The following is a 23,139-nucleotide window of genomic DNA, read 5'->3' as shown; positions in this document are numbered from 1 at the left end:
CTACACACAGTGACAAAAGCACTTCCAGTATAATGTATTACTGGTGTGATAGACCAATGCCCCCCCCCCCCAATACCACATATTGAAGTGGGGTGTTATCTGAGTATACTTTTACGAGTGTATTTGTGTCCTGCAACAATATTGCCTCTTTTGCTGAGTTAAGTCTGATACACACAGTGCCAAACTTACTGGCCAACTTTTTTGAACTGCTGTGATAGACACAGTGACAACAGTTACTGGCCAATTATTTATAGAACTGGTGTGATAAACCTGTGGCCCCCCCAATACCACAGATTGAAGTGAGGTGTTAATTAACAGTATAGTTTTCTAAGATTGTATTTTAGTCCTGCAAAAATTTGGCCTCTTTTGCTGTGTTAACTGTGCTACAGATACTGGCCAATTATTTGTAGAACTGGCGAACTGACGGACCGGCAGATAGGGAGGAGAGGCAGGCAGAACTTGCATTGCACAAGAGGTACAAAGCAGACTGCAAATGTATCAGGAGCGAGCCATCAACCATGTACAGTCACATCTGGTGCGCCCAGGACTCCGGCACATGGCTCCGCAGTGTGGGCTTTTTTTAATGTGTCCGTTGTTGACAACAGTGTTGCCATATGCAGCCTTTGCAGTCAACGCATAAGTCGCAGTAAGCCCAACACTCACCTAGGGACAACCGCCTGAAATCCCTGAAATCCCATCACCGAGCCCAGTGGGAGCAACACCGTCAGAACCCACAAAGCCACACTCCAGGCTCTCACCGTCCAGCCTCTTCTCCTTCTCCTATTCTCCTGTCTCCTCACAGTTGTCCAACACTCCACCTTCCATGGTGCCGTTGTCATGTTGTTCTGGAAAAAGGCAGGCTTCTGTGGCTCAAATGTTGGGGTCCGACAGGTGTCCGACTACATCGGGTTAATGGCCGATGTGGACGCTCTGAGGAGTGATGAACCCCTGGACTACTGGGTGGGCAGGCTTGACCTCTGGCCAGAGCTTGCACAGTTTGCAATAGAACTGTTGGCTTGTCCCCCTTCCAGTGTCCTGTCCGAAAGGACGTTCAGCACAGCAGGGGGGGGGGGGGCGTGACCGATAAGCGCACTCGCCTAGCTCATGACAGTGTAGACTACCTCACATTTATAAAAATGAATGAGGCATGGATCTCTGAGGAATTCAACACATGTGACCAGTAGACCAGGTTTCATTGAAATTCCTCATGACAGGCCACAAATATCCGCCAGACCGCCATCCACCCACAACAATTCCTGGTCCTTGTCTTCGCTAAATACAGCAGCATAAAAGGCATTTCATGTCAATTGAATGGCTAATTTTTGGGGCCTATGCAGGCCGACACTTACTTGTGTATACTGTGAATGCCTAATGTACCTCTAGCCATCAAATATACTACGTTCTTTGCTGTCAGTTAAACCCATGTGAGCTAATTATTGGAGCCTATACTGGCCGACACTTCTGTATCCTGTGAATGCCTAATGTACCTTCAGCCACAGAATACTACGTTCTTAGCTATCAGGTAAATGCATGTGGGCAAATTTTTTGGGCCTATATTGGCCGACACTTCTATATCCTGTGAATGCTTAATTTACCTTCAGCCACAGAATACTACGTACTTAAATGTCAGGTAAACCCATGTGAGCTAATTTTTGGGGCCTATACTGACCGACACTTACTTCTGTATCCTGTGTGAATGCCTAATGTACCTCTGCCATCAAATACACTACATTCTTAGCTGTCAGGTAAACCCATGTGGGCTAATTTTTGGGGCCTGGAATGGCCGACACTTACTTCTGTATCCTGTGAATGCCTAAATTTTCAGACTGGAAATGAAAAACAATGGGTCTGTAAAGGTTCCGCCAAATTGTGAAATGGATGCGGACCCATTTTACAGATGTGTGAATGGACCCTATATGTATTAGACAATGTATTTACCGGCTGCTGTCAGTTCTGGCTGATTTATGAAAAAAAAAAATTATTTTTTGCTGTAAAAAAAAAAAAAATTTAGGGCAACTTTTTCAATTGCAATACTTCTGTTATGACATCGTCCATGTTCTGGGGCTATTTGTGCACAGCTAGTACGTCTTTTATGGCTGTAAATATGACCTAAAGGTTTTTAAAGTTTGCCTCCCAAGTCAATGGGGCCCGCCGCGAACTCGCGGTTCGCTGACTTTTGAGAAAATTTGCGGCTGACGTTCGCGAGTCGCCCCGGCCGATGTTCGTCCATCTCTAGTTATAGATACAAAGGGGGCAACTCCATATTAATGGCCATGGAAGGTAGGTAGGGGAAACTCCATAATAATGGCCATGGAAGGAAGGTAGGGGGACCTCCATAATAATGGCCATGGAAGGTAGGTAGGGGGACCTCCATAATAATGGCCATGGAAGGAAGGTAGGGGGACCTCCATAATAATGGCCATGGAAGGTAGGTAGGGGGACCTCCATAATAATGGCCATGGAAGGTAGGGGGACCTCCATAATAATGGCCATGGAAGGAAGGTAGGGGGACCTCCATAATAATGGCCATGGAAGGAAGGTAGGGGGACCTCCATAATAATGGCCATGGAAGGTAGGTAGGGGGACCTCCATAATAATGGCCATGGAAGGTAGGGGGACCTCCATAATAATGGCCATGGAAGGTAGGTAGGGGGACCTCCATAATAATGGCCATGGAAGGAAGGTAGGGGGACCTCCATAATAATGGCCATGGAAGGAAGGTAGGGGGACCTCCATAATAATGGCCATGGAAGGAAGGTAGGGGGACCTCCATAATAATGGCCATGGAAGGTAGGTAGGGGGACCTCCATAATAATGGCCATGGTTTTGGAATGGAATGTCCAATAAGCTCCTTTGGGTGTGATGGTCAGGGCAGAGGTACACAGATTCTTGTCATTTCGCACACAGGTGTTGTAACATTTAGTGTACTCACTTCTACCCATCCAACATCACCATCAATCTGTTTGTAAGACTCCTTCATTACTTCCTATACACAAATACTAAAATATCCCAATGTCACTGATGGAAATGTGAATATCATTTTTCTTATTTTAGTTTTGTTGTTATTTCTATATCTGACGTTTATTTCCAACACACAAAACTCAGATGATCCAATTATAATGATGTCAGGGGAGGTGGCCGTCTCTGTTGGGTTTTGTAGACGGCGGCCGTCCTCTGGACAGCAGACCGCTGAAAATTCTGAGCCGGTATTAATAGAAGACAACTGCAGCTCTGCATGAAGAGGAGAGGCTGGACGGGTGAGACGGGATCTGATCATTCCTTATACTGGAAGGATAAAAGAAAGAATTCCATGGAGTGTCTTTATTGTACGAATTAAAGGATCTCAGGATATAAAATTAGTAGTAAGCCGGTTTTATGAACGCGCTGATTGGAAGAAATGACCACACACATAATAAGATCCCCACCTGTGAGCAGCCAATCATCATTTTTAGAGCTTCACACCAGGAGGGGAAACAAAATAAAATCAAACTACAAATGACTACAATCAGCTCTGACCGTGTAATGTCTTAGCTTTATCTACAGATGAGGGATGGAGGTCAGAAGATCCCCCCACTAAACTACTTCCACACCATCATTTCTACAGATACCTCCTGATCAGTCTGAGGAGAACCAAAATACATTTTCCTATCTGATTAATATTTCCAAACTCCGAGTTCTCTTTCCCAAAATGTATCTTCACTTATCTGTAGATGGGAGGCGATTCCATTAACAATCAATAACTGAACCGTCCCGACCCCTCCCCCCCATAACATCTTCCTGATACAGAGATGAGACCTCTTTATAAAGATCGGAAATATTGATATTGGTAATTTGTTTCTCTTTTTTTTTTTTTTTGTAATTCCAGTTTTAAAGCTTTTTATAATTTTCTGTTGTTATTTATTGATACATTTATCTCATTTCTGCATTCATCCATACAGATTTCCCTCTGTTATTCATAGCAAAGTCTATGCAAACACAAAAGATTTATACTTAGCTTTTAATTGAATTGTGAAGGGTTAGAACCTCTGTTATGTTTTTTTTAAGTTATTATTATTTTTTTATTTTATTTAAATCATCAGAAATATAAAATACTTTTTCCATAACAAATACATTGAATACATACAAATTCATCCATAAGAAAACATTTAATAACGGCAGCATAGCGATTAAACCAAATTTGCAAATGTTTACATAAATTAAGTAATCCCCCCACAATATGTCATTACATGATAAAAATAAAACTTTCTACAAAAAACTTTCTCTTTATTTATTTATTTTTCTTTCACCTAGACATCACACAGTCATTGTACCCCCACTGTTATTCCTCCATCATCATCCCTTCACAATTATCCCTCCATCACTATCCCTTCATCCTTATCCCTCCATCAATATCTCTCCACCCTTATCCCTCATTCATTATCCCTCCACCATTATTCCTCCATCATTATCCCTTCACAATTATCCCTCCACAATTATCCCTCCATCATTATCTCTCTACTATTATCCCTCCATCAATATCCCTCCATTATTATCCCTCCACCATTATCCCTCCATCATTATCTCTCCATTATTATCCCTCCATCATTATCCCTCCACCATTATCCCTCCACCATTATTTTTTCATTATTATCCCTCCATCATTATCCCTCCATCATTATCCCTCCATCATTATCCCTCCATCATTATCCCTCCATCATTATCCCTCCACCATTATTTTTTCATTATTATCCCTCCACCATTATCCCTCCATCATTATCCCTCCATCATTATCCCTCCATCATTATCCCTCCATCATTATCCCTCCATCATTATCCCTCCACCGTTATCCCTCCATCATTATTCCTTCATCATTATGCCTCCTTTGTTATCACTCCATTATTATCCCTCCACCATTATCCCTCCATCATTATCCCTCCACCATTATCCCTCCATCATTATCCTCCACAATTATCCCTCCACCATCATCCCTCCACCATTACTTCTTAATTATTATCCCTCCATAATTACCCCTCCATAATTATCCCTCCATAATTATCCCTCCACCATTATCCCTCTACCAATTTCCCTCCATCATTATCCCTCCACCATTACTTCTTAATTATTATCCCTCCATCATTATCCCTCCACCTTTATCCCTCCATTATTATCCCTCCATCATTATCCCTCCACCTTTATCCCTCCATTATTATCCCTCCATCATTATCCCTCCACCTTTATCCCTCCATTATTATCCCTCCATCATTATCCCTCCGCCGCTATCTCTCCATTATTATCCCTCCACCATTATCCCTCCACCATTATCCCTCCACCATTATCCCTCCATCATTATCCCTTCATCATTATCCCTCCATCATTATCCCTCCACCATTATCCCTCCATGATTATCCCTCCATCATTATCCCTCCATCATTATCCCTCCACCGTTATCCCTCCACCATTATCCCTCCATGATTATCCCTCCATCATTATCCCTTCATCATTATCCCTCCACCATTATCCCTCCATCATTATCCCTCCACCATTATCCCTCCATGATTATCCCTCCATCATTATCCCTCCACCATTATTCCTCCATCATCATCCCTTCACAATTATCCCTCCACTGTTATCCCTCCATCATTATCCTCCACAATTATCCCTCCATCAATATCCCTCCATTATTATACCTCTACTGTTATTCCACCTTCATTATCCCTCCATCATCATTATCCCTCCACCATTATTTTTTCATTATTATCCCTCCATCATTATCCCTCCATCATTATCCCTCCATCATTATCTCTCCATCATTATCCCTCCACCATTATCCCTCATTCATTATTCCTTCATCATTATGCCTCCTTTGTTATCACTCCATTATTATCCCTCCATCATTATCCCTCCACCATTATCCCTCCACCATTATCCCTCCATCATTACCCCTCCACCATTATCCCTCCACCATTATCCCTCCATCATTATCCCTCCACTATTATCCCTCCATCATTATCCCTCCATCATTATCCCTTCATCATTATCCCTCCACCATTATCCCTCCATCATTATCCCTCCATCATTATCCCTCCACCATTATCCCTCCATCATTATCCCTCCACTATTATCCCTCCATCATTATCCTTCAATAAATATCTATCCACCGTTATCCCTCCACCATTATCCATTCATCATTATCCCTCCACCGTTATCCTTCCACCATTATCCCTCCATCATTATCCCTCCACCATTATCCCTCCATCATTATCCCTCCACCGTTATCCTTCCACCATTATCCCTCCATCATTATCCCTCCACCATTATCCTTCCACTATTATACTTCCATCATTATCCCTCCACCGTTATCCCTCCACCATTATCCCTCCACCATTATCCCTTCATCATTATCCCTCCATCATTATCCCTCCACCATCATCCCTCCATCATTATCCCTCCATCATTATCCCTCCATCATTATCCCTCCACCGTTATCCCTCCACCATTATCCCTCCACCATTATCCCTTCATCATTATCCCTCCATCATTATCCCTCCACCATCATCCCTCCATCATTATCCCTCCACCATCATCCCTCCATCATTATCCCTCCATCATTAGAACTAAAATCTGCCAATTTAATATCAGAAGTGTCCGACGTTCCAATATTATTGGAAAGGTAGTGGTTGGAAAAGCACATGTGGGTGTAACCAATCATTTTTTGCATATTAAACATTTACAAACCCTATAACTGGGGGCGTGGCAGGGGGGCGTATCCCGTGAAAAGAATTGAATTGTGTGCCTTTTTGTCCTTTCAGAATTTTGGGAGATGAGTTGTAACAGACGAGGGAAGGTCATGGCTTCCCCTACATGTGGATGTTCTGGATACTTTTTGTGGTTCCTGCAGCAGAAGAGCTTAGAGAAGGGAAGAAGAAGATTCCCGTTGTGTGTGCTATAAAGCAAACCTGTTACGAGTCAGATCAGAGTAAATGTTCACCTTTCATATAAACACATATTTTCCAAGTTCTATTAATATTCCATTTGTAATTCAGAGTCTTCCATCCCATTAGGTGAAATAAAACCCTCCAGTAAATTCATACTTTATACAGACTTGTGGACTTCGGTGTAGAAGATGATCAGCAGAGGAATGCCAGAAGTCAAAGTAAATACAACATTCTATCCCACCTCATTCATCCTGGTTGGCATTCCCGGACTAGAAGAAGCTTATAAGTGGGTAGGTGCCGGTGTTTGCTTATGTTATGTCCTGGCATTGGTTGGAAACATGATGCTCCTGACTGTCATCTCAGCCTCTTCTGGCCTCCACAAGCCTATGTTTATTTTCCTTTCTATGTTGGCCTCCAACGATGCCCTTCTATCCACAAGCATTGCCCCACAAATGCTGTCGATCTTCTGGTTCCGGAAGAGATGCATTCGTTTTGAGTCATGTCTCCTCCAGATGTTCTTCCTCCATTCTTTCACAAGCCTGGAGTCTGGACTTTTGCTGGGTATGTCATTTGACCGTTATATCGCCGTCTGCCAACCGCTCAGGTATGGGTCTATAATGACCAACACCATCATTGTCAAACTGGTCATCGTCTTACTGCTCAGAGCAGTTGCTTTGGTCGGTCCCTGCATAATTTTGATCAAGAGATTTCCTGCTTTTAAAACCAACATTGTGTCCCATTCATACTGTGAGCACATGGCGATTGTGAAACTTGCTGCTGCCGACATCAGAATAAACAGTGCTCTGGGGTTGGCTGTGGCATTCACAATCTTGGGAGTAGATCTGCTGTTCATTCTGGTATCCTACTGCGCCATCTTCCATGCCGTCTTCAGCCTTCCATCCAAAGATGCCCGACTGAAGACCTTTAACACCTGCATACCCCATATGTGCATCTTTCTAAGTTTTCATGGGCTGGCCCTCTTCACTTTCCTATCCCATCGGTATGGCGGTAAAAGGATTCCACCTTATGTTCATATAATTCTAGCTGATACGTACCTTCTAGTCCCACCCATGCTAAATCCAATTATTTATGGAGTGAAGACCAAACTGATTCGGGAGAAAGTCTGGAAAGCTTTATCTACATATAAAAACCCTCACTGAAGTGACTGCATCTGTAAACAGGCCTCAAAATTTCCACTCGCCTGCTCGAATTTGGCGAGTGGAAATTAGTGGAGGGCAAGTGTGGAGCAGGGGAGGACTGGGCTGACAGTTTCCTGGCTGATCCTTTCTGGCATGCCTGTCGCCCCCCATGGTGGCTTTGATGTCCTGTAAAAAAGGCTGCACTGTTTCTGCCAGAAGCGAGCAGCCAGGAAACTGTTAGGAGGGCCTGGCGGCCTATCACACACAGCAGGGATCTCCCGCTGTTACACAACTTTATGTGAATAGCAAGCCGCTGTCAAACTAAGTCCTGCCTCCTGGACCGGCATTGGAACAGTGTGCTGTCTATTAGAGTAGCTGGTCCAGGAGGTGGGACTTCATTTGACAGTGGCTGGCTATTCATATAGAAGCAGTGTAACAGCGGGAGATCCCCGCTATGTGTTATCCGGATTCCAGATCCTCCCCACAGTTTCCTCCCAATTCCTCCCTGCTTCACTTATGGGCAATGATAGGCTGCACTGATGGGCACTGATAGGCTGCATTGATGGGCAATGATAGGCTGCACTGATGGGCAATGCTAGGTTGCATTAATGGGCAATGAAAGGCTGCATTGATGGGCACTGGTAAGGCTCCATTGATGGCCACTGATATGCTGCCCTGATGTGCAATGATATCCTGCACTGATGGACACTGATATGCTGCGCTGATGGGCAATGATATCAATGCAAAATTTTATTTTTTAAAACGATAATTTTTACAGGAGCAGTGATTTTAATTATGCTTAAAGTGAATACAATCAATAAAAATGAAAAATGTCTTTAAATATCGTGCCTGGCATCGCATCTGTACAATGTATAGAGCCTGCTGCAGCAATAATGACATTTCTAAAGGAAAAAATGCTTGCCTGTGGCTGTAATGTATTGTCGGGTCATGTAACGTCAGAAGGGGGCCCCTTGCCTATAAAAGAGCTGTCAAAGCTGAAGAGCGGCATACGGGGGAAAGCCTCAGAAGAGGCGAATCGTCTTTGAAATGTTTTCTTTTTTTCGGGTCCCTGGGGGTCCTGATTGATGGATTTACATCGAGAGACACTATTTTTTTTTATTTTTAATAAAGGACTTGTCAAAAACTGTGCTCTGTAGTTTTCCTTTTTTCCACTTTTTTAAGTGAATGGGTAGGGGTACGATGTACCCGATACCCAGTCACTTAGGGGGGGCTGGGATCTGAGGGCCCCCTTTTTAAAGGGGGCTTCCAGATTCTGATAAGCCCCCCACCTGCAGATCCCCACACCCACAGCCCAGGGTTGACGGGAAGAAGCCCTAGGCCCCATCAACGTGGGGACAGGGTGCTTTGGGGGGCACCCTTTGCATGTTGAGGGCAAGCGGCCTGGTATGATTCAGGAGGGGAGGGCGCTTGCTCATCCCACCCCTTCCTGGTCTGCCAGGCTGCATGCTTGGATATGTTTCTGGTATGGATTTTGAGGGGGGGGGGGGCCCACGCTGTTTTTTTTTTAAATTTTGGCATGGAGTTCCCTTAACCCCTTTAATACAGGGCACTTTCACCCCCTTCCTGCCTAGACCAATTTTCAGCACTCAGTGCTCGTTGACATCTATGGGAAATGTTGGTCAGCTTGGCACCGCTCCCCATCTTTAACATTAGCGTCTAAGGGAAATGTTGGTCGGCTTGGCATGGCACTGCTCACGGACTATAAGTGGGGAGCACTGAGAGGGGACCCAGGACTACAACACATCTATACATTAAAAAGTGGGGTATAACCTGAACACTACATTGACTGCACTAAACTGACTGAACTCACTATCCACTAACTACCTGCCTAACCTCTTATATCACACACTATACACGGCTGCCGTGTAAGCAGCAGGCTTATATAGTGTGGGGTGTGGACTTAGCCCCTGAGCCATGATTGGCTAAAGGCACCCTGCCTTTGGCCAATCATGGCTCTGGCAGGACATTGTGCTGTGATTGGCCAAAGCATACAGGTCAGGTGCATGCTTTGGCCAATCATCAGCAATCAATGCACTGCAACATAGCAGAGCATTATGGGGCGTTCATCGGTGCGCCCCATTTGTTTGTGTGTTTAGTGAACACACGAACAGCTGATGTTCGAGTCTAACTTATGTTCGACTCGAACATAGAGCTCATCCATATCCACATGCACCGAGGTCCAGATGTTAATGACTAAGATTACCACCACACTTGAAAGTAAAAGTGTACTTCTCTTCTCTAAGACCTGGCGTTTCTCTTGATTAGGGGTTGGGTTCAGGTCCACCATGGGATCAAACAGAAACCAACCTCCAGCTGCTGCGACTGGAAGTCATTCATTTATTAGTGGTATCACTGCGGCCATTAAATGACAACTTCCCACCTGCTGGTTGATAGGAGGCTGGCGGTGGGGCTGAACGGTGTCATTGGTTGCTAAGACACAGGCAGCCGGCTGCGCCCTAACAACCAATGACGCTGTGTCCATCTCTAGGTGGACTGTATGCCTAATAAATGTATTTGGTAGTGTGATTTTGTCGCTAAAGTATAATTCTGAAAAATGTCTAACCTGTAAAGAAAATAGCAAATAATAAAGAAGATAGTAAATACCTCTCCCGCTGCCTGCACCTCCCTGCTTAAGGCCTGTTCAGAAAATTTAGTTATCTAACCGTGTTCCAGAAAACCACAACTCCGAGAGAGGACCTGGGAGACACATTGGGGTTGATTTACCGAAACTGGAGAGTGAAAAACCTGGTGAAACTCTGCATGGAAATCATTTATCTTCCATTTTTTGTCAAAGCTTAGTTGAACAAGCTGAAGTTAGAAGCTAATTGGCTGCCATCCACAGCTGGAATTATCCATGTGAACATTTGTTCCATTTTTTCTTGATATTTGTGTCACCCATTTTTGCACCGGCCGGTTAAGTCATTTTTGTTACATGTTATGTATGTCTTGTTTTCTGTTACATTGTTGGTAAACACATCAACATACTGCACGGTAGTGTATTTAACTGCACATTTAAATAAATGACTGATCTATGATTACACATACTTTACCCTCCCTTGTATCATTTTTTACCAACCAAGAACAATTTTTTTCCTCTGCGGTCCTAGCAGAAAACTTTTGTTATACAGTGGGTACGGAAAGTATTCAGACCCCCTTAAATTTTTCACTCTTTGTTATATTGCAGCCATTCTTCTTCCTCATGAATGTACACATAGCACCCCATACTGACAGAAAAACACAGAATTGTTGACATTGTTGCAGATTTATTAAAAAAGAAAAACTGAAATATCACATGGTCCTAAGTATTCAGACCCTTTGCTGTGACACTCATATATTTAACTCAGGTGCTTTCCATTTCTTCTGATCATCCTTGAGATGGTTCTACACCTTCATTTGAGTCCAGCTGTGTTTGATTATACTGATTGGACTTGATTAGGAAAGCCACACACCTGTCTATATAAGACCTTCCAGATCACAATGCATGTCAGAGCAAATGAGAATCATGAGGTCAAAGGAACTGCCTAAAAGAGCTCAGAGACAGAATTGTGGCAAGGCACAGATCTGGCCAAGGTTACAAAAAGATTTCTGCTGCACTTAAGGTTCCTAAGAGCACAGTGGCCTCCATAATCCTCAAATGGAAGACGTTTGGGACGACCAGAACCCTTCCTAGAGCTGGCCGTCCGGCCAAACTGAGCTATCGGGGGAGAAGAGCCTTGGTGAGAGAGGTAAAGAAGAACCCAAAGATCACTGTGGCTGAGCTCCAGAGATGCAGTCAGGAGATGGGAGAAAGTTGTAGAAAGTCAACCATCACTGCAGCCCTCCACCAGTTGGGGCTTTATGGAAGAGTGCCCCGACGGAAGCCTCTCCTCAGTGTAAGACACATGAAAGCCCACATGGAGTTTGCTAAAAAAACATCTGAAGGACTCCAAGATGGTGAGAAATAAGATTCTCTGGTCTGATGAGACCAAAATAGAACTTTTTGGCCTTAATTCTAAGCGGTATGTGTGGAGAAAACCAGGCACTGCTCATCACCTGTCCAATACAGTCCCAACAGTGAAGCATGGTGGTGGCAGCATCATGCTGTGGGGGTGTTTTTCAGCTGCAGGGACAGGACGACTGGTTGCAATCAAGGGAAAGATGAATGCGGCCAAGTACAGGGATATCCTGGACAAAAACCTTCTCCAGAGTGCTCTGGACCTCAGACTGGGCCGAAGGTTTACCTTCCAACAAGACAATGACCCTAAGCACACAGCTAAAATAACGAAGGAGTGGCTTCACAACAACTCCGTGACTGTTCTTGAATGGCCCAGCCAGAGCCCTGACTTAAACCCAATTGAGCATCTCTGGAGAGACCTAAAAATGGCTGTCCACCAACGTTTACCATCCAACCTGACAGAACTGGAGAGGATCTGCAAGGAGGAATGGCAGAGGATCCCCAAATCCAGGTGTGAAAGACTTGTTGCATCTTTCCCAAAAAGACTCCTGGCTGTATTAGATCAAAAGGGGGCTTCTACTAAATACTGAGCAAAGGGTCTGAATACTTAGGACCATGTGATATTTCAGTTTTTCTTTTTTAATAAATCTGCAACAATGTCAACAATTCTGTGTTTTTCTTTCAGTATGGGGTGCTATGTGTACATTCATGAGGAAGAAGAATCAACTTAAATGATTTTAGCAAATGGCTGCAATATAACAAAGAGTGAAAAATTTAAGGGGGTCTGAATACTTTCCGTACCCACTGTATATGCAACATGGTTAAGTTGGTACAATATATACTACATATATAAGGGCACACCATAGATCCACCAGATATCCCATCCCCAAACCCACAATTGTTGAACAAATTGCTTAGTATGCTAAAACCACATGTTTTGCATTATAATTTAGATTTCCCCTTTGTCTTCAGGGGGAAGGTGAAAGTGAGTTAATGGGCCAATATTGTCTCTATGCAGGTCATACGGCTTTAAAATGGTAAACTATCAGAATGATGGTCCAATGAGTCATGAGTGATAAGGGTTAAGGAACTTGGAGATCTTCGCAGCAAGCCTGAGGTGTGAAGTCTCCAAACACCAGGGAGAAACTGGAATTATTACTGAATAGTTATCACATCAAACGGGGCTTGGGTTACCATCTAAAGTCAGACAATCTTGGGGAGATCGGTGAGGAACAAAAACCTGGGAAACACTTGAGGATCAGGCAAACTGGTGGAAATGTAATAGAACTTGAAAACTGGAGGACATTTGAAGGTCAGGCAGGAACAAACACCTGGGGGACACTTAAAGGTCAGACACTCTGCGGGAGACCTGGCAGAAACAGACACCTGGGGGACACTTTAAGGTCAGGCACACTGCGGGAGACCTGACAGGAACAGACACCTGGGGGAAAGTGGAAGGTAAAGGACACTGGGGGAGACCTGATAGGAACAAATAACTGGAAAACACTTGAAGGATGGGCACAGTAGGAGAGACTTTACAGGAACAGACACCTAGGGGACACTTAAAAGTCAGGCCTAATGGGGCAGATCTGACAGGAACAGATACCAGGGGAATACCTAAAGGATGGGCACAGTAGGCGAGACTTCACAGGAACAGACACCTAGGGGACACTTGAAGGTCAGACACTTTGAGGGAGACCTGACGGGAACAGATACCAGGGGGATACTTGAAGGCTAGATGCAATGGAGGAGACTTGACAAGAACAGACACCCGAGGGACACTTGAACATCAGGCACAATGGGGGAGAAATTACAGTAACAGACACCTGGGGGACAATGTAAGATCAGGCACCCTGGGGAAACCTGACAGGAACAGACCACTAGGGGACACTTGAAGGTCAGGCACACTGGGGGAGACCTGACAGAAAAATACACCTGGGGAGCACATTAAGGTCCGACACATTGGGGCAGACCTGACAGGAGTCTGGGGGGACACTTTACAGGAACAGACATTTGGGGGATACTTGAAGGTCGGGCACAAAAGGGAGAGAACTGATAGGAACAGACACCTGGGGGAACACTTGAAGATCAAGCAATTTTGGAGGAGACCTGACAGAAACAGACAACTGGGGGACACTTGAAGGCCAGGCAACCTGAGAGAGACCCAACAGGGACAGACACTTGGGGATGGGTACAATGGGGGAGACTTTACAGGAATGAACACCTGGGGGGCACTTGAAGTTATTCTTGGGGAGACCTGACAAGAATTGATACTTAGGGGATACGTGAAGGTCAGGCACACTGGGGGGAAGACTTGGTAGAAACAGACACATGGGGGATATGTGAAGGTCAGGCACATTGGGGGAGTCCTGACAGGAACAGATACCAAGGGGACACTTGAAGGTCAGGCATACTTGGGGAGACCTGAGAGAAAAAAAACACTTGGAGTACTCTTGGTCAGGCATACTGGGGGAGCCCTGACACAGAACAGACACATGGGGGAAACCTGGAGGTCAGGCATATTGGGGGAGCCCTGACAGGAACAGACACATGGGGGAAACCTGGAGGTCAGGCATACTGGGGTAGCCCTGGCAGAAACAGACACATGGGGGAAACCTGGAGGTCAGGCACACTGGGGTAGCCCTGGCAGAAACAGACAAATGGGGGAAACCTGGAGGTCAGACATATTGGGGGAGCCCTGGCAGAAACAGACACATGGGGGAAACCTGGAGGTCAGGCACATTGGGGGAAAACTGGAGGTCAGGCACATAGGGGGAAACCTGGAGGTCAGGCACATTGGGGGAAACCTGGAGGTCAGGCACATTGGGGGAGCCCTGGCAGAAACCGACATATGGGGGAAACCTGGAGGTCAGGCCCATTGGGGGAGCCCTGGCAGGAACAGACACATGGGGGAAACCTGGAGGTCAGACACATTGGGGGAGCCCTGGCAGAAACAGACACATGGGGGAAACCTGGAGGTCAGCCACATTGGGGGAGCCCTGGCAGAAACAGACACCTGGGGGAAACCTGGAGGTCAGGCACATTGGGGTAGCCCTGGCAGAAACAGACACATGGGGGAAACATGGAGGTCTGGCACATTGGGGGAGCTCTGACAGGGACACCTGGGAGCACTTGGAGGTCAGACACACTGAATAGCCTCAGAGAGAGAGAGAGACCAGCCATTGTTTAGTCCCCTGGACTTGTTAATATATAGTAAGTTTTTGTCTAGATATCTATCCAATGTACGATTAAATATATAGCCTTGTAATCCTTGAGTATGTCTCCCGTGGTGTACGGCTTTTATTGCTGTGAATCTGTGCCTATAATTTATATACCACTTAGGGTTGATTATCTCCTATTTCCTATCAGTAATTAGGTCCATCTCTTATTTTTACACAACATTCTATATTTCACCTACAGTTTGTGATGTGTGTTTAATTGTTGATCTTCCCCTATCGAATGGTGAAAAGTGAATGTTGATTAATAAATTATATTCGTGGCCAAATTATTATTTCTATAAATCACCCCCAATTTCTTAACCCCCCATCCCCTCCCGAAGGTATTTTACATTCATATAGATGTCCACTGTGACGAGCCAATTAGTACTCTACCCGTCCACGTCTGAGATTATCGGCAAAACAAGATCTGCCGGTGGGACTTGAGGTCAAGCTTAGGAAAACAATGACATAATGACTTCATCCATCAGGTCAGAGAAGGTCCAAACCTCAGGAGAGATGTGCAGCCTTGGAGAGAAGATCCCTGATCAGACTCCCAGTATAAATATCACACATCTGTCCACCACAGATACCAATTATCACTCTACGTCTATGACATCTATCCCTCTACGTCTCCGACATCTATCACTCTACGTCTCCGACATCTATCACTCTACGTCTCCGACATCTATCACTCTACGTCTCCGACATCTATCACTCTACATATATAGAGGGGTGCCATTAGACTTATCTATCACTCTACGTCTCCGACATCTATCACTCTACGTCTCCGACATGGTAATAAAGCCTGGAATCAGAAAAGGGGCTCAACCTTCTCTGACTGCACATCACTGTTCCTATTTCATATTATGATTCCTAAATTATTTTAAATTACTTCTAACCTATACCACAGAACACTGAGCTAGTCACATCAGTCTCTGTACCAGAGGAGCGTACACTCTAATGTCCCCTCTCCCACAGTCACATCAGTCTCTGTACCAGAAGAGCTTACACTTTAATGTCCCCTCACCCACAGTCACATCAGTCTCTGTACCAGAGGAGCTTACACTCTAATGTTCCATCCCCCACAGTCATATCAGTCTCTGTACCAGAGGAGCTTACACTCTAATGTCCCCTCCTCCCACAGTCACATCAGTCTCTGTACCAGAGGAGCTTACACTCTAATGTCCCCCCCCCCCCCACAGTCACATCAGTCTCTGTACCAGAGGAGCTTACACTCTAATGTCCCCTCACCCACAGTCACATCAGTCTCTGTAACAGAGGAGCTTACACTGTAATGTCCCCTCACCCACTGTTATTATACATTTATATATACAAACCCGATTCCAATAAAGTTGGGACACTGTACAAATTGTGAATAAAAACTGAATGCAATGATGTGGAAGTTTCAAATTTCAATATTTTATTCAGAATACAACATAGATGACATATCAAATGTTTAAACTGAGAAAATGTATCATTTTAAAAAGGGAAAAATAAGTTAATTTTAAATTTCATGGCATCAACACATCTCAGAAAAGTTGGGACAAGGCCATGTTTGCCACTGTGACCTCCCCTCTTCTTTTTATAACAGTCTGCAAACGTCTGGGGACTGAGGAGAAGTTGCTGAAGTTTAGGAATAGGAATGTTGTCCCATTCTTGTCTAATACAGGCTTCTAGTTCTCAACTACCTCTGTCTTAGGTCTTCTTTGTCACATCTTCCTCTTTATGATGCGTCAAATGTTTTCTATGGGTGAAAGGTCTGGACTGCAGGCTGGCCATTTCAGCACCCGTATCCTTCTTCTACGCAGCCATGATGCTGTAATTGATGCAGTATTTGGTCTGGCATTGTCATGTTGGAAAATGCAAGGTCTTCCCTGAAAGAGACGATGTCTGGATGGGAGCATATGTTGTTCTAGAACTTGGATATACCTTTCAGCATTGATGGTGCCTTTCCAGATGTGTAAGCTGCCCATGCCACACGCACTCATGCCACCCCATACCATCAGAGATGCAGGGATCTGAACTGAGCGCTGATAACATCTTGGGTTGTCCTTGTCCTCTTTAGTCCGGATGACATGGCGTCCCAGTTTTCCAAAAAAGAACTTCAAATTTTGATTCATCTGACCACAGAACAGTTTTCCACTTTGCCACAGACCATTATAAATGACCCTTGGCCCAGAGAAAACGCCTGCGCTTCTGGATCATGTTTAGATTTGGCTTCTTTTTTGGCCTATAGAGTTTTAGCCGGCAACGGTGAATGGCACGGTGGATTGTGTTCACCGACAATGTTTTCTGGAAGTATTCCTGAGCCCATGTTGTGATTTCCATTACAGTAGCATTCCTGTATGTGATGCAGTGCCGTCTAAGGGCCCGAAGATCACCGCCATCTGGTATGGTTTTCCGGCCTTGACCCTTACACACAGAGATTGTTCCAGATTCTCTGAATCTTTGGATGATATTATGTACTGTAGATGATGAGAACTTCAAACTCTTTGCAATTTTTCTCTGAGAAACTCCTTTCTGATATTGCTCCATTATTTTTCGCCGCAGCATTGGGGGAATTGGTGATCCTCGGCCCATCCTGACTTCTAAAAGACACTGCCACTCTGAGAGGCTCTTTTTATACCCAATCATGTTGCCAATTGACCTAATAAGTTGCAAATTGGTCCTCCAGCTGTTCCTTATACAGTGCATTGCGAAAGTATTCGGCCCCCTTGAACTTTTCAACCTTTTGCCACATTTCAGGCTTCAAACATAAAGATATAAAACTGTAATTTTTTGTGAAGAATCAACAACAAGTGGGACACAATCATGAAGTGGAATGAAATTTATTCGATATTTCAAACTTTGTTAAATAAAAAACTGAAAAATTGGGCATGCAAAATTATTCAGCCCCTTTACTTTCAGTGCAGCAAACTCTCTCCAGAAGTTCAGTGAGGATCTCTGAATGATCCAATGTTGACCTAAATGACTAATGATGATAAATAGAATCCACCTGTGTGTAATCAAGTCTCCGTATAAATGCACCTGCACTGTGATAGTCTCAGAGGTCCGTTTAAAGCGCAGAGAGCATCATGAAGAACAAGGAACACACCAGGCAGGTCCGAGATACTGTTGTGGAGAAGTTTAAAGCCGGATTTGGATACAAAAAGATTTCCCAAGCTTTAAACATCCCAAGGAGCACTGTGCAAGCGATAATATTGAAATGGAAGGAGTATCAGACCACTGCAAATCTACGAAGACCTGGCCGTCCCTCTAAACTTTCAGCTCATACAAGGAGAAGACTGATCAGAGATGCAGCCAAGAGGCCCATGATCACTCTGGATGAACTGCAGAGATCTACAGCTGAGGTGGGAGACTCTGTCCATAGGACAACAATCAGTCGTATACTGCACAAATCTGGCCTTTATGGAAGAGTGGAAAGAAGAAAGCCACTTCTTAAAGATATCCATAAAAAGTGTTGTTTAAAGTTTGCCACAAGCCACCTGGGAGACACCAAACATGTGGAAGAAGGTGCTCTGCTCAGATGAAACCAAAATCAAACTTTTTGGCAACAATGTAAAACGTTATGTTTGGTGTAAAAGCAACACAGCTCATCACCCTGAACACACCATCCCCACTGTCACACATGGTGGTGGCAGCATCATGGTTTGGACCTGCTTTTCTTCAGCAGGGACAGGGAAGATGGTTAAAATTGATGGGAAGATGGATGGAGCCAAATACAGGACCATTCTGGAAGAAAACCTGATGGAGTCTGCAAAAGACCTGAGACTGGGACGGAGATTTGTCTTCCAACAAGACAATGATCCAAAACATAAAGCAAAATCTACAATGGAATGGTTCACAAATAAACATATCCAGGTGTTAGAATGGCCAAGTCAAAGTCCAGACCTGAATCCAATCGAGAATCTGTGGAAAGAACTGAAAACTGCTGTTCACAAACACTCTCCATCCAACCTCACTGAGCTCGAGCTGTTTTGCAAGGAGGAATGGGCAAAAATTTTATTCTCTCGATGTGCAAAACTGATAGAGACATACCCCAAGCGACTTACAGCTGTAATCGCAGCAAAAGGTGGCGCTACAAAGTATTAACTTAAGGGGCTGAATAATTTTGCACACCCAATTTTTCAGTTTTTTTATTTGTTAAAAAAGTTTGAAATATCCAATAAATTTCATTCCACTTCATGATTGTGTCCCACTTGTTGATTCTTCACAAAAAATTACAGTTTTTTATCTTTATGTTTGAAGCCTGAAATGTGCCAAAAGGTCGAAAAGTTCAAGGGGGCCGAATACTTTCGCAATGCACTGTATGTACATTTAACTTTTCCAGCCTCTTATTGCTACATGTCCCAACTTTTTTGAAATGTGTAGCTCTCATGAAATCCTGTTCATGTTGGAACAGGAAGAGGCCAAACCCAAACTCTTCCCACAAAGTTGGGAGCATGAAATTGTCCAAAATGTCTTGGTGTGCCGACACCTTAAGAGTTCCTATCACTGGAACTAAGGGGCTAAACCCAACCCCTAAAAAGCAAACCCCAAACCATAATCCCCCTTCCACCAAATGATTTGGACTACAAAGCAAAGTCCATAAAGATATAGATGAGCGAGTTTGGGGTGGTGTAACTCGACTGGACTGCAGGCATCCAAATACTTTTGACAATATAGTGTAGATACACAGTACATCGTGTCACGGACTGAGAGGGACATGAAAAACTGAGGACTTAAAAATCCTTTACATGGATCCACCCCCCATTCCCCCTTTATATTACCCATTACCCCCCCCCCCCCCCAAACTCAACTGCTTTGGCAATGATAAAATGTATTTGGTCCTGCCAATAAAGCTTATTTGAATTGTACATCAATCACAATCCCATGAAAACATCACCATTGTGCCAAATTTGTGTCATCACAACTTAAATGTCACACAAACAATTTACACAAAGGTTGGGTGCATAGCATTGTAGCATTGAAAGGGGACTAAATCTTTCCTCATGTAATTTTTGCCCATAGTTACACTTTAAGGTCAACATTGTAATGTTTCCAGGGTTCATCGCAAACATAGTTTACCCAAAAAAGGAAGTCTGCCCACTGATAGTCAATAAAGAGAACCCCAATCAGAGGAATTCCAGTCCCCCAGCACTGGTAGGAATATGACCACACATCTCAACAGTCTGCAAGTTCAAATCTCTTGCAGTTGTGCTGTATAATTAGTCTATAGATCAGTGAACCCCAGATGTTTTGGAACTACATTTCCCATGATGCTCTTGCACTCTGCAGTGTAGTTGGAACATCATGGGAAATGTAGTTCCAAAACATCTGGGGGTTCAAAGGTTCGCATTCACTGGTCTATAGAGATGAGCAATAGCTGGAAATAGGATAATAAGGATATCTAATCTTCACCTGATGAAATCCCTTGGACTTGTGGTAGAATTGGATGAAACGCAAGTGGTCAACTTAAGTGGTACGTTCGAACACATGCCACAACTTGGTGTTGGAAGTCCTAATGCAGTTTAAGAAGTTGCTTGCTCACTTAGCAGAGACTTCTCCCTACCTGGTGTCCCATCCACAAACCTGTCTGCAAAGCTGTCATCCATGAGACGAGATGGAACATGGAAAAAGTGTGGATCATGGGAGGGGAGGTGGAACATATAACGGAAGGGGTGGGCTTAGCTGGACCCCTTAAGATTTACTGATATAGCAATAGTCAACGGAACCTGGAATGGACTCTTCCACTGAGGCTTCAGAAGCCTGTCAAGATCTCACTTGACTGTAATCCAGCCTCTTGAACTGTGGCAGTGTTGTTTAGGTATCCACTCAGGATTGGGCAATGAGGTAACCACTTGGGAACACAGCTCGGTTAAGCCTCGTACACATGCGTCGATAGTCGGACGTGAATTTTCGGCCAACGTCCGATCGCCCGATTTTAGGCTTGTTAGTATAATGCTTTCAATAACCGACTCCGACTTTTCGGCCGAATAAAATCTGGTGTGCAGGCTGTAAAATTTTTGTTGGCCGTCAACACAGCGACCGATTTTCCGTCTGTCAGTACAGATTTTGGCAGACAAAAATCTGATGAGCAAGACTGGGCATGCTCAGAGAAGAAAAAACACACGGAAAGTAAACCAGCACATGACATCACTTCTGAAGTAGATTTTTGTTGGCCGAGAAAATTTGTGTGCAGTCTAGAGCACATTCCAACCAACACAACAACACTGGACAAATGACGGCCGATAATCGTTGCGTGTGTACGAGGCTTTAACCCCCAGCCCTATTTCGGACACTTTTTGTTCACAAGTTAAAATCAGTATTTTTTCCTAGAAAACTACTTAGAACCCCCAAACATTATATATATTATTTTAGCAAAGACTCTGGAGAATCAAATGGCGGTCATTGCAATATTTTTTGTCACGCGGTATTTGCGCAGTGGTCTTGAAAACGCCATTTTTTTTTTTAAATTACGAAAAATCACATTTCACTGCATTTAAAAAATACTAAACAGTAAAGTTAGCCCATTTTTTTGTATATTGTGAAAGATGATGTCACGCCGAGTAAATAGATACCCAACATGCTACAGTTTAAAATTGCGCACACCAGTGGAATGGCGACAAACTACGGTCAATAAAAATCTCAATAGGCGACGCTATAAATTTTTTTAACGGTTACCAGTTTAGAGTTACAGTGTAGCTCTTTTTTTTTTTATTATTTCTCACGCTCTGGTGATCGCGGCGATACCTCACATGTGTGGTTTGAACAGCGATTTCATTCGCGGCTCGACTTTCGTATACCTTTTTTTTCGTGCACAAGCTAACGGTGATGGCAGCGGCTAAAATTATTATTTTTTTTTTCCTATTTATTTTTTTTTTTTTTAACTTTATTACAGTTTTTTAAAAAAAAAAAAAAAAATCTGATCACTTTTATTGCTGTCACAAGCAATGTAAACATTCCTTATGACACCAATATGCAGTGACAGGTACTCTTTATGGAGGGATCGAGGGTCTAAAAGACCCTAGACCCCTCCACTACACTTCCCTGTATGCAAAACGCCGAAAACGGCATTTTTGCATACAGCCATTTTTTAAATATGCCGCCTTTTGCAGCATAGTAACCCGGAAGTGACATCATGGACGCCGCCTCCGGGTTACGTCATTGGAGACCCGATCTAAGCCGCTTTCGGCTTTGATCGGGACTCCATCCAGCCGGCGGACGTGCCGGCTGGGTGCTCAGGTCTCCCGGTGGGACGGGAGGCCCGGGCGAAGTCACGGAAGGCAGCGGGGGGGGGGGGGACGACATCCCCTCCCGCTCACCTGGGTAACGATCGAGCGGCTCCCGAGCCGCATCGGTCATTACCGACAGAAAGCCGACCGTTGGCTGTAACTAGAGGCACCATCCCGGTATAACCCCGCAAAGTCTGCCGGCGTATATATATATATATATATATATATATATATATATATATATATATACACACGTCAGTTTGCGGGAAGTGGTTAAGTGGTACTTTTGAACACATGCCACAAGTTGGTGTTGGAAGTCCTAATGCAGTTTAAGAAGTTGCTTTCTCACTTAGCAGACTTTTCCCTACCTGGTGTCCCAACCACAGACCTGTCTGCAAAGTGGTCATCCATGAGAGGAGATGGAACATGAAAAGGAGGTGTGGATCATTGGAGGGGAGGTGGAACATATAATGGAAGGTGTGGGCTTAGCTGGACCCCTTAAAATTTACTGATATAGCAATAGTCAGCGGAACCTGCAATGGAGGCTTCAGAAGCTTGTCAAGATCTTGACTGTTATCCAGCCTCTTGAACTGTGGCAGTGCTGTTTAGGTATTCACTCAGGATTGGGCAATGAAGTAACCACTTGGGAACACAGCTCGGTTAGCAAAATATGCAAATGCATAACACGTTTAATCAAAG

At 44.2% G+C, this 23,139-nt stretch overlaps 1 protein-coding gene across 1 annotated transcript; it reads left to right on the top strand.

Moving 5' to 3' along the window:
- Positions 1 to 7,117: 7,117 nt before the first annotated feature.
- On the top strand, positions 7,118 to 8,074 carry LOC309548389 (olfactory receptor 52A1-like; the record flags this gene model as incomplete). The annotated part of the gene is made up of 1 exon (XM_082248328.1): positions 7,118 to 8,074. One exon carries the CDS (start codon positions 7,118 to 7,120, stop codon positions 8,072 to 8,074), a length of 957 nt encoding a protein of 318 aa, XP_082104454.1.
- Positions 8,075 to 23,139: the final 15,065 nt, after the last annotated feature.

The sequence above is a fragment of the Pelophylax lessonae genome (assembly GCF_965119305.1).
Source record: "Pelophylax lessonae genome assembly, chromosome: 2".
NCBI lineage: Eukaryota > Metazoa > Chordata > Amphibia > Anura > Ranidae > Pelophylax > Pelophylax lessonae.
Note: the sequence above shows the minus strand (reverse complement) of the source record. Positions and strands in the feature narration are given on the sequence as shown.